The 12,857-nt window shown below is 35.6% G+C and overlaps 1 protein-coding gene across 1 annotated transcript in view; it reads left to right on the top strand.

The window, feature by feature from the left end:
• The window catches only part of LOC106877130 (interferon regulatory factor 2), a 24,888-nt gene extending 15,702 nt beyond the window's left edge, over positions 1 to 9,186 (top strand). Inside the window, exons 2-4 of the mRNA XM_014925932.2 lie at positions 1,233 to 1,388; positions 3,315 to 3,935; positions 5,614 to 9,186. Coding sequence (XP_014781418.1) covers positions 1,233 to 1,388; positions 3,315 to 3,935; positions 5,614 to 5,963 — 1,127 coding nt within the window. The 3' untranslated portion in view covers positions 5,964 to 9,186. The remainder of the gene's footprint in view (positions 1 to 1,232; positions 1,389 to 3,314; positions 3,936 to 5,613) is intronic.
• Positions 9,187 to 12,857: the final 3,671 nt, after the last annotated feature.

The following is a 12,857-nucleotide window of genomic DNA, read 5'->3' as shown; positions in this document are numbered from 1 at the left end:
AAGTATCTGTCATTACAGTATCGAAATGTGATTGTTTCAGTTAGTGGAATAGTTTCGTTTTCAAAGTGAAAGTATTTGACATGAGTGTTTTTGTTTCATTTTTAACACGTAATACTTAAATAGTGGATGAGATATTATGTTGCTGTGGGCTCAAACTATGCAAGAAGTTAAACATTTTTTTTTTGACTAAAACACAACCGGGACCCTAAGTAAGGCATGTGTAAAATTTGAATGAAATTAGTTGTGTAGTTCTCGAGTTTTAGGGATTCACATAGACATACATTCTCAGGTGGCACGTAAAATACACCATTTTGAGCGTGGCTGTTGCCAGTACCACCTGACTGGCCTTCGTGCCGGTGGCACGTAAAAGCACCCGCTACACTCTCGGAGTGGTTGGCATTAGGAAGGGCATCCAGCTGTAGAAACTCTGCTAAATCAAATTGGAGCCTGGTGTAGCTATCTGGTGTCACCAGTCCTCAGTCAAATCGTCCAACCCATGCTAGCATGGAAAGCGGATGTTAAACGATGATGATGATGATACAAAATGGTATTTCTAGCTGTAGATAGTTAATGTCATTCTCTCTGAGAAAGTTAATAAATTTGGATTTTCACATTAGTAAGTACTTTGATTTCTCTGAGATATAATTTTTTCTCACATTGTAACCTTCAACTTTATCAGAACACTTAGAATTCACAATACTCAGATCTATACACTTATTCACCATATTCAGACTTATACACTTAACTGGTGGGAAAGTTCCACTTTCAGTCAACTTGCTAGCTGTGCCATATTTCATGCTGAAAATGTGTCATGTTTATGTGATAACATTGTGTAATATGTTTGAGGCAGGTGATATCGAATGTTCTGTATTCAGTCTGTTTTGTTTAACTCTAGATCAACCTAGACCAACTAAATCTTATAATTAAAGACATTCCATCTGTGACCACTCCAACTTTTTAGGTTTACTTATAACTTCATCTTTTGTAAAGATGGTAGAGCACAATTTGAAGGATATTTGGCTGCTATTGGTTTTTGATTAGCTTGTATCTTTTGTGATTAATTTAGCTCACATAAGAGAGAAATTTTAAAATTTAGCGTTTCCAGGTAAAAAAAAATTTTTTTAATGTCTCTGTGTTTAGGAACAGTTCTGCTGTGTTTGTAAGTGATGTAGCCATAACAAGTCATTTGGTTAAATCCATAAAGCAATAATGTATCAATGTTTCCATTGCAGGCAGGTTTGTACCAACAGAAGACAAGCCCAACACAAAACGCTTTAAAGCAACATTTCGCTGTGCCTTAAACAGTTTACCCGATTGCAAAGAACTCTCTGATTTAAACCATAAGGGTGGTACGAATGCTTACAAAGTTTACCAATTCTTTTGTAACAGTGAGTATATGTTCTTTGACTTGTCTCTTTGTTAAATAATGATGTAGACACCCACAGAATGTTCTCCATAATATAATCCTTTAACATTCAAATTACTCTGTCAAATGTAAGGCCTATTTAGTGAAGATGTATGGCTTAGTGATTAGGGTATTTGGCTCTCTATCATATGGTTGCGAGTTTGATTCTCAGTAGTGTATTGTGTCCTTGAGCAAAACACTTTTCCATGTTGGTCCAGTCCACTCAGCTGGCAATAATTAATAGTACTTGTATTTCAAAAGGCCAGCGTTGTCATCCTGTGTCTGAATCTTCTTGAGAACTACATTAAAGGTATGCATGTCTTTAATGCTCAGCTATTTACACATTAATTTCACAAGCAGGCTATTCCGTTGATCAAATCAACTGGAACAAATTAATCATGCATTATCGCATATCTCTCAGATTTTGTTGATTTGACTGTCTAGTTTTAGAATGACATTGTAGGCTAGGTGTGATAGACTGGATCTGGCCTGTTAGAACATAAAACAAGTAGAATATTTGGGCCAAATATGGCTAGTTTAAATGCTTAAGGGTTAATTGATATTCCAGCGTTGTGGAAAGAAAAATTAAGCTTCGTTATTGTTCGTAATTTGATTTTTTAATTTGAAAAGTAATTTCTCACAGATATACACAGTTTAGCAAACTGACTCATTTGTATAAATATAAAAGAGACTCTATCTAGTGGAGAATGGTTTGAGTTGACATTGATAACTACAGAGTTTAGCTCAACTCTCCTAAACTAAGTTTAATATAAAAATAGAAGTGTATAGTATCTGGTCATACTTTGATGATGTGATCTGGTTGCTAAGGTATAGTTCAGGTATAGTTTGGAAGTGTCTGGTCATACCTTGACATTACAAACGTTAGTAAAACAGCAACACAAAAGTCAAGTGTTACTGAAGTTACACTAATGTATGAAGGTCTGTCTGTGTCCAGCTAGACAAAAGTCATTGTAATAACACTGTGTAACATGATTTTTGTCCTTGGGTAGCAGCTGTTTTTTCCTATTTGCTTTCCCCTATAAAGTATGAAAAATGGCTAACATTTCCTTCAAACTTTGCTTTTCTTGTATTTATTCAAACCTCAAAAAGTCCCTCTCAATACATGGCTATGATGCTCCCCCACTACTCCTGATCAGAGATGCACATTTTGTCAGTTACTAAGGTACATACTCAACTGGTTATGGTCAAGACCAGCAAATCTGTGGTATTGAGCAGAATATTTGCTATAATACTATTTCTGTATCAGCAGCTCAGTGCTGAATCCATCTGAAATGTAATGGATAATAGGTCAGTTTCAAAATGTTGATGTCCAGGTCACAAATGCAAAGTTTGAAGGGAATAATAGTCATTTCTTTTGATTTCTAGATAGAAGCAAATAAGAAACAACACTTACTGACCAAAGACAAAAAAGAATTGAATTTTGTTACACAGTGTAATCACTGCATCTGTAAAACAAGCTATGTATGTAATGTGTCACTTCCCTGCATATGTAGAGTATCTTTGTCTTACTATGATGATTCCCATACTTACACAAACATAGAAGCAAATAAGCAGTGGGTTTAGCACTGGGTAGAGAGCTAGTCATGAACTCAGATATTCAATATTGCAAGGCATCAAGTTTTGTCAGATTTGATTTGCTTGTGATAAAATAAATTCTTGCTGTATAGCAAGTTTCATTTAGACAATTATATCAATTCTTTTGGCACAAATTATTTCGTAAATGGTTAAAAAGTGCCTTATATAGCGTGAGGTGTAGCATAATAGTGTAATAATAATTTCTGGATGAACCAAATCTGAAGCCAAAATTTAAATTCCAGGTGGTATCCATAATTTTTCTGTGGTTTTATACCAACCTTAAAAGAAATGTTTTGTTTTTGTTTATTTACAGAGAAAAATTGTCCATTTAATGAAGATAAAGAAGATGACAAACAAAAATCTCTCTATAGAGAAATCAGACCAAAGAGCCCTCCAAAAAGAAACCATTCAGTGGATTCTTCCATGTCTTGTAATAGCCTTTCTGAATCCGACAGTTCTGAAACTTTGATCAGCGATAGTGAAGTAGCCAATACATTACTACAGCTCCACCGTGGAACAATTCGAGCTCCACCTGTAACACAGACTCCTTGTGACACTTCATCATATTCTAACCCTACTGCTGATGCTGTTGATGCCTTGACCCAGTTAACTCGGTCTGACAGACTTTCTTGTCCTGTACCACTTCCTGTTGTCTCCATTAGCTCACCACCTGAACTTCCAGTCACCACACCTATTGCTGTTACCATCACACAACCCACCATCAATTTACTTCAGTGTGCTGCACCCACTGTAGTACCTCTTACACCACCAGCTGAAGTTCCTCTTCTAATTCAAAATCCTCATTTGACACCACAGAATCCTTTTTTCCCAAAAGTGACCGAGTCCATCCAATCATTGCCAGTTACATCATGTCCCAAACACAAATTTCTGTTAGATCACTGTTATATTGATGATTCTTCATTAAAACCTCAAGGTAAGATTTGAACAATTTTTTCCAAAATTCTTTTATTGTAGAGTTTTACACAAATGGTAGTGAACAAGACTATATTTTATTACTTTTGGAAGAGATTGTGCAAGTTCATAGCATTTTCAGGCCTTCAAAGACTAAGGAATAATCATAGGTAAATGATGTTAACATTCAGTTTGAATTCTTGCAGATGTGCAACTTGAGGCAGAAAATAAGATCAGATAAGAAATTGATAGAAGAGTTACATATAACATATAGGTTTTGATAGAGGGCACTGCATGGTCAGTAAGTTGACAGAAGCGGAGTGTATTTAAAGTAATGGTTGAGAAAAATTAATGCAAGGATTTAATTCAATTGTGACCAGTGATCGGCAAGTGTTGTTAAGAGCCTGCCTCTCAGATGTATGTCTTTAGAATTTCGAAGTTAAATTATGTATGAGTAGGTGCACTAGTATTTAATTATTCCATCGACTTCAAGGTTGATTGAATAATACTAGCAATATACTGATATTATAAAGGTGAGGTGATGACTTAATGGTTTGATGAAATTTATTGGTTAATATCTTAGAGTTTTGATTTAGAAAACCAAAACAGAAGTAGGTGCACTATGTAGTCTAACAATAATCTACTAATATAGTTGGTAGTATATCTCTTCTTTGTTAGTCTGACTTCCTGGCCTGTGCATCTAAGGTAATTAGCTTCTACAGTAGTTTCACTGTCTAATATGTTCAACAGTTCATATTATATATAGTTATATATCTTTTATTTTTAGATTGTTTCAATCATTGGATTGCAGCCATACTAAAGTTTAGTTGAACAAATTGACCCCAATATTTATTTTTAAAATCTGGTACTTATTGTATCCATCTCTTATGCTGAACTGCTAAGTTACAGTACAGGGATGTAAATAAACCAACACTGGTTGTCAAGTGATGTCTGTGTGGAACAAACAAAAACATCAAGAAAAACATAAAATTGACTTCAACACAGTTTCCATCAACCAGATTTACTCACAAGGCATTGTTTGGCCTGGGGTTATAATAGGAAACACTTGTCCAAAGTGCTGTACAGAGGAACTGAACCTGAAACCATATGGTTGCAAAATGAGCTTCTGCACACCATACTGTCATTATTGTGTCTATACATACATACATCCCTCCCTCCCTCCCTTCCTTCCTTCGCTATTATGTCAAACTGTCGTATGTCCAAGTTTGACCAAATGCGTTTTTATTTTTTCAATATTTATTTTTGCTTGCAATAGCTGGTTCTTTTGGTCAAACTATCATATCTCCAACTGCTTCAGATGCCAAGATATCAAAAATTGTCAGATTTTGCTATGGAATGGTGAAACTATTTTTTCATCTTCTGAAAAAGCAACATTTTGGACTTATGACACTTTTACATAATAGCAATGATATATAAGATCCATTTTTAAAAGTTATTTCTTACTCAAAAAATGAAACATGTATTTATGTAATCGTATGTTTAATCCCTTTATATACAGTTTGCTGCAAGGAATTATGAACATTAAATTGCTATCAGTAATAATACATCTTCATTTTAGAGCTGTTAAAGCTCTAAAATATCAAAATCACTTCTCCCAAATAATTTACCAAACTATTATTAATAACTCAAAGTCTGAGATAATAATAAGTAACAAATTTGATTTGTTTGTTTAATTTTAGTGAGAGTCAAAGAAGAGGTGAATGACCCTGGCTATTCCCAAGCTGAACAGAAAACTATGATGCCATTGGTGAAAGTGAAATTAGAAAATGTTGAAACTGGTCATGTGATTCCTGCCACCTGTTGGAAAAACAATGAAGAAAATAACCAAGAAGGAGTTGGAGCTATGACAGATACACACTTCCAATCTTCCTGGAAATGTTATCAACCCACTTCCAATTTACCAACTTGCGCCTCACCCAGAAACCTGCAGGTACTCACTGCTGTAAACACTGCTTCACAGAAAATTGAAAATTCTTCTCATCATACTGCAAAATTTCCTGTTAAAAAAAAAAGGACCATATCGTGTTAGATTTATTTTTGACTATTTTCCAATAGTCCAAACATCAGTTGTTAGATTTCTAACAGTAAAAAGTGGGGTATTTTCTGATAATGTTCAGAAGTATTTGGTTGTTGAAAAATTCAGATCTCCCCACCCTTTTTTCTATATATATATAGAATCCCTATTTCATTTACTTAGAGCATTTATCTTTGTTGTAGTTCTTTATCTATAGGAACATTATTTCTAGAGTTTTCTTATTTTCTCTTCTTAAATTGTGATTAATGTTTCTTTGTTCTGTTTTTCATTAAAACTAAAGTGCTACAAAGATTTTAAAAAATTTGTCAGTTGGTTTTATTCTTACATATTCAATGCAACTGTCATCTACAAAACTACTGAAGCAATCATAAAAGGTAGACAGATATTCTACAGAGAGAGGAAACTAACTCTGAAATTGTTTGCATGAATTTTTTTTATCTACTGACAAGCAGAGAGAGAGAGAAAGTGTTTGTGTGTGTGTGTGCATGATTTAAACTTTTTTTTCTTCTACTAAACAGTATCACAGACACATACAGCAATAAAGAAATATATTTGCTTCAAATATTGCATTGATTCCATTTCTACAAACGTTGCATTTGTAGAAGTGGAATCAAGCATATTATTGCTTGACATTCTTTAGTTTTGAGACTAAGAGGCATTTTATGACATTAGTGGCAAGTGATGAGCTCACATTTGCCATCAGCATTGCATTGTTTCCTTGGTGAGTTTATTTCCTTAGTTTACTAAGATACTTTAATTGCTTAATAGTGGAGGAAAACACCTAGCATGAATATTATTTATTTTTAATTCCCTTCCCACATGTGATAGCTCATGGTTTAGTGGTTATGGAATTTGGCTTACAATCAGCAGCAAATTTAATGATCACAGTATCTTTGGAGTGTGTACATTATTTATTTCACAGAACTTTCCAGGCAGTTTCCTGATTTCAACTGTTAGCATTATATAAGAGGATAAAGTATGTCAGTTTTATTTTTCCTCAGCTGTTGGTAGACAGTCTTTTGTCTTTAATGAGTTTGTAATTAATTTAACAGGTTGTTAGTTCTTTGATTTGCTAACATTTGTTGGAGTTTAGTTTTTTAACTTTTAAGGATCACAACATTTTCATCATGGATTCGATAAAAACAACTCTAAAACTCCATTTTACAGAGTTTTGATTCTTATTAGTCATCTGTCCACTCTTCTATGTTTGCATAAGTTCAATGGAACTTGTTGAGGAAGACTTTTCTATAGTTGGATGCCTTTCCTGTTTCCAAGCAAGGTAATATTTACCAAAGCCAGACTGGAAAGTTAATAGCATCACTTGTAAGACAGTGATCAGTGATGTTTGTTTACAAACATCATGTGATGTCAAATCAAGGGTACACGCAGACACACTCACCCACACACATGCTGGCCTTTCAGTTTCTTTCTATCAAATCTATTCACAAGCCTTTGGTTGACCTGGGGATATAATAGAAGACTCTTGCCCAAGGTGCCATGCACACATGGTTGGGAAGCAAGTTTCTTAATGACACAGCCATACCTTCTGTTAATTATATTTTAATCAGGGTTTAAAAGCTATTTTGACTGGATTGCTACTGATTCAGTGACTGCTGTCTTTCTCTTGAAATGATCATCACCATCTCTGGTGCTCACTTCTATTGGTGTATATATATATATATACACACATCATCATCATCTTACATCCCAGATGGAATTTGTTTAGGCAAATTTTTCTATGGTTGGATGCACTTCTTGTTGCTAACCCTCAATTGTTTCATTGTTTCTAAGCAAGGTAGTATTTCCTACCTATTGTAAAAGATGCTTGCCAAAAGTGCTGTGCAGTGGGACTGAACTAAGACCACAGTTTCTTAACCACACAGCGACATCTACACCTATGATTGATGCACACACACACACACACTCTCTATTTCCCTGTTAAAAATATTGGGTGACTTTTAAGAGCCGATTGTGTCTGATATGTAATATTCTGCATCCCACCCACCAAGCTTCAGAGAAACCATAACATACAATCCTTCATACAGAATTTATGTTGAGTTTTCTTCCAAATTGTTTGTTTCTTTTATGAACATTTTTATGTGAAATGCAGTTAGTTGATAATCAATACAGAAACACTTCTGTTTTCCATTATCTTTTTTTTTTTCATGTACTCTTTATTTAGATGCTTACTCTTTTTTCCACAAAAATGATGTTAAGCGCAGTAAACATGTGGGATTCTGTTTTTATTTGATATTGGGGCCAACAATTGTTAATGGCATGTCTTCCAGCTTTATATGCCAAACTTTTCAACTGTCTACTTCAGACATTGATTTGAATTCAGAAAACTATATATACAAACACTAACATATATACGTATATTTTTCTTCTCATTTTATATATAAAAATACAATACCTTTATTGCCAAAAATACTGTATTTTCAGATAAGTCTTAATAAATTGATGATATATCAGAGAAAAAAATAATTGAGATTTGTGTAGGAAAGTAAATTTATTTGCTGTTGACTCCAATGTTGGCGGTGCTTTCATCCCTAATTATCTCATAACTTGTAAAAGAAAGAAATATTTCTCTTCTCTTTCTTTGCATGCCATGTTCTAGTTTCTTTTTTTTTGTTTGTTTTGTTTTGTTTTGTTTGTAATTTTTTTCTCCCCATATTCATTTATTGCATGCTTCTGAAAAACCCAGTATTTCACTTTGGGGCTTCATATAATCAAAATTTTCTTCATTTTCTAATTCTTATTACCAGATTACCTCATTGAATGTAACTTTTTTTTAAACATTGGTGATGGTTTTTTTAAAAATCTTTGGAAGTCTTTCAAATAGATTTGATTTTCAATTTGAAAATATATTGATTCTGTAAAATATATAAGAATGTTGTTGTTTTTCCTTCCCCCTCCCATCATTATATATGTGTTTCTTGCAGATAAACTTTTGTCATATCTACTGAGCATTAATGATGTCCACTCAGACATGTGTGAATCTGGTAGGGATTAAAGACAGTTATTTTAACTTACACAACTCTGATCATGAATTGACCTAATGAAATATTGCAAAATGTTTTATCTGACACTCTACCAATTCACTACCCACAATGACCAGGTGATGGATAATAAATGCCACTGTATATACCAAACTTTACTGCATCATCATCATCATCATCACCAGTTTGCAGTCAGAACGATCTCATAGTAGTGGTTGCTGCTCACCTAGACAGGTCATTTGTGTGTTCAATGTATCTGATTTACACAAATTATGATAAACAAATATATTTAAGAAATTCACTAGTTAAAATGATCATTATTTCAGTGAAAACTCAACTTTAGATGAATGGTTTTACCTGCTCCCAATTCGAGATGAAGTTTTAATTCATTCAAAAATAACAAGTAATTTTACTAAATTCTTCATTATTTTCAATATTAATTAGAATGAAAAGGTTAAATATTTTTTAATTGAACTTGAAACTCAATAAAGATACACAGATAAGGCAAGTCACCAAGGAAGACTTCTGTGTAGTCATTCTACATGTTAGAAATAGCAGTTATATTTCACTCAAATTACACCTTTTGAAGAGGACACAATAACATGGTCGCAAATAAAAACTCTATCTGAACGCAAAGTGGGATAGTCATTGATGGAATGTCCTTGATCATAGATTTGCTTGTTTTAGGTTGACAGATTAAACAACAATACTAGTGAGGAAATATTTTTTGAAATCATTATGTCTAAAGGAAAACCAAACGAAAACATGTTTAGACAAAAACTCTTCCGCTGCTGACAAATGTTTTAAACATTGGCCAAACTACACCCAGAACTATGCTAATAACTTAGGACTGAAATTTAGGATTTATCGGTTTCCTGTAAATGGATTTTGATAAAACTTTTTCCAGCTGGTTTGCACACTATAGCAACACTATTGTTATGTTTTCATTATTCTGTGTAACGTCCTTTCTTTTTTATTCCAGATTCTTCAGTTTTTGGGTGAACCACGCTAATAACTTTTCAATGAAAAGAGCCCATCTAGACATTTTTTTCAGAAGATGAAGGGTAGTGATACATATTAAGCATACATTGAGTATATATTTAACAAAACCATAATAATATTATAACATTTATTGACATAATGAATTATTTAGCCGCATGAGTGCCAATTTAATGGATAACTTCAAAAGCCTTATTAGTCATGGAATCTGCCAATTTCTTAATAGTAGCAGGTTTGACTACCTCTGCTGCACCTTTGATGGTTGCCCATAAGACATCTTTTGACGTAAATTGGCATAAACATCTTGTTTAATGATGGACCAAGAATTTTCAATAGGGTTGAGATCTGGAGATGTTGCTGGCCACACCGTCAACCTTTCATCTTGTATGCCGTAAGACCCTAGTAATGTTTGGGTGGTCGTAGCAGAGTGGGAGGGTGCATTGTCATGCATGAATATGAGATTCCTTAGAAGTGACAGTAGTATGTCATCTAGCCAGGGATCCAAGACCTCCTTCAGGCACCCTAACTGGGCCAACAAGTCTAAACCCAATGATACCAGCCCACATGATTCTGCCACCCTGTTGTTGATGTTGTAAACGTTGGTGATGCTCATCTCCAAAATACACCCAACTCTCAGATCTGTCAAGGGTCGCTCTGGTTTTGTCAGTGTACAGAATACAACTCATATCTAATGTCATGTACTTTTGGGCCCATTGAAGCCTCAAACTCCTGTGACAGGGCGTTAAAGGAGGCAGTTTCAGAGTTTCTTGCACAGAAGCCATGGTCCCGAGGATGCGATTTCTGGTATGTGAGGCAGTGAAAATGGCTTTGCTTGTTTGTCCAGGTTTCCCATGTAACTTGTGGCTAATATTCCTTAAATCTCTAGCTGTCAGAGTCTTTGAAGTCCCACAATCAGATTGTTTCTTCCTTGGCAAGGAGTCCTTCAGGAATCATCTGTGTCCACATACCTAACTTCTCCACAATGACATGAAAAGAGGTGCCTTTAGCACTTTCCTTGACAATGACTGACTTTTCTTCATCGTTAAGGCCTTTTCCACGTCCCATTGTTCTTAGGGAGGAGAGATGCTATTAGCCTGGTTCACCCCAAAACTGAAGAATCTGAATTAAAAAGGAAAGGACGTTACACAGAATAATGAAAACAAAACAATAGTGTTGCCATAGTGTGCAAACCAGCTGGAAAAAGTTTTATCAAAATCGATTCACAGAAAACTACTAAATCCTAAATTTCATTCCTAAGCTATTAGCGTGGTTCAGGGTGTATATATACATGTGTGTATGTGTGTGTGTATCATTATCATTTTTACTGGTTGTGCAACATCAATGGGCATGTACAACAAAGTGTAAATGTATTGAGAGAAAAGTTGGGCATAAGAAAAATCAAATGCAGCATGCAAGAGAGAGGACTACATTGGTTTGGACATGTGGTGAGTATGGATGAAGACAACTATATAGAGAAGTGCTGATCACTGAAAATGGGTGCTATCTGTGGAAGAGGGAGACCCGGGAAGACATGAAATGGAGTGGTAAGGACTGATCTCAGGATGTTGGGCCTCAAGGAGGAAATGACAATGAATTGAGATGTCTGGTGATATGAGGTTCTTGAGAAAACCCACCCACGTCAGCGAACCTGAGTTCTTAGAAGTACTGTGTATTCCTCCCACACATAACAAGAAAACATCACACACCCTACTCCAACAAACCAAACTACATCTCTTCCTCACTTCTTCTTTTTCATGCACTCTACTTATTGCTCACTCCCCAATCCTGTCCTCATGGCCGTGTTCACTTTATCATTGCTATCCGGTAGCCCAGCCCCTCTATATACCCAGGTTTTCACCACTCACTACATTGCCCTCCCCCCATTTTCAACTCCCGCTTCTTTGGCTATGTGCTGCCACTTATATTATGACTTCCGTACCTCAAAGGTATGCCCTGGCACTTACCACCATCTATATCTCTCTTCTTTTACTCGACCATCTCATTTATATTCTGATCCCTGTCCCTTGTGATTATGCCTAGCACTTTGCCACCATCTCTCTCCTGCTCTTCCTTCAGGGTGGGTAACCATGTATCTCCTTTACAGCAGCATGCTTGTTTCCATCCTCATTTTCTCTCTCTCTCTCTCTTTTTCTTTCTCTACCATGTATCTCCTCTTCAGCATGACACCTGTTTCTGTCACTATAACCTTTCATCATCTGACAAGATCACTTCCTCTAATGCCACCTCCCCTCTCAAAGGATCTTTGTCTTGTAAGTTACTTGGTGAGCCTGCCAGTGCTGATGCCATGTAAAAAGTATCCAGCTGTAAAAACCATGCCAAAATTGACCTTGCCTGTGCCATGTAAAAAGCACTCAGTCCACTCTGCTGGGTGGTTGGTGTTATGAAGGGTATCCAGCCATAAAAACACTGCCAAAGCAGATACAGAAGTCTGGTGCAGGCTCCTACTTGGCTGGCTCCTGACAAACTGTCCAACCCTTGCCAGCATGGAAGGCAGACATTAAATGATGATGATGTCATGGTCTGAGTCATCTCCAGCAAGGAGCTGCTACCTCTATACACTGATGCTTGTATGTATAATTTGGCTTGGTTCCTACAGCTGAATGTCCTTCCTCTTACAAACCACTTTACAGAGTGGACTGGGAACATTTTTTCACAGTACCAACTGTAGGGAGGATGAATAAAGAGACCTCAGAACCCTGTGCATTCTCTGCTCAGCTAGCCAACCACTTTACTTGTACACTGCATGCATTGTATCAAAATTAGAAAGATCCCTTAATTCACTTGTCACTTGGAGGGAGCCCATATGTCAGCTTTTCATTGTTGTCAGTACAAGAATAGTGGTGCCTTGTACACTGGACAATGTAGAAAG

This window comes from Octopus bimaculoides, chromosome 10 (assembly GCF_001194135.2).
Source record: "Octopus bimaculoides isolate UCB-OBI-ISO-001 chromosome 10, ASM119413v2, whole genome shotgun sequence".
Taxonomy (NCBI): Eukaryota; Metazoa; Mollusca; class Cephalopoda; order Octopoda; family Octopodidae; genus Octopus; species Octopus bimaculoides.
This window is presented reverse-complemented; position numbering and strand designations above follow the sequence as displayed.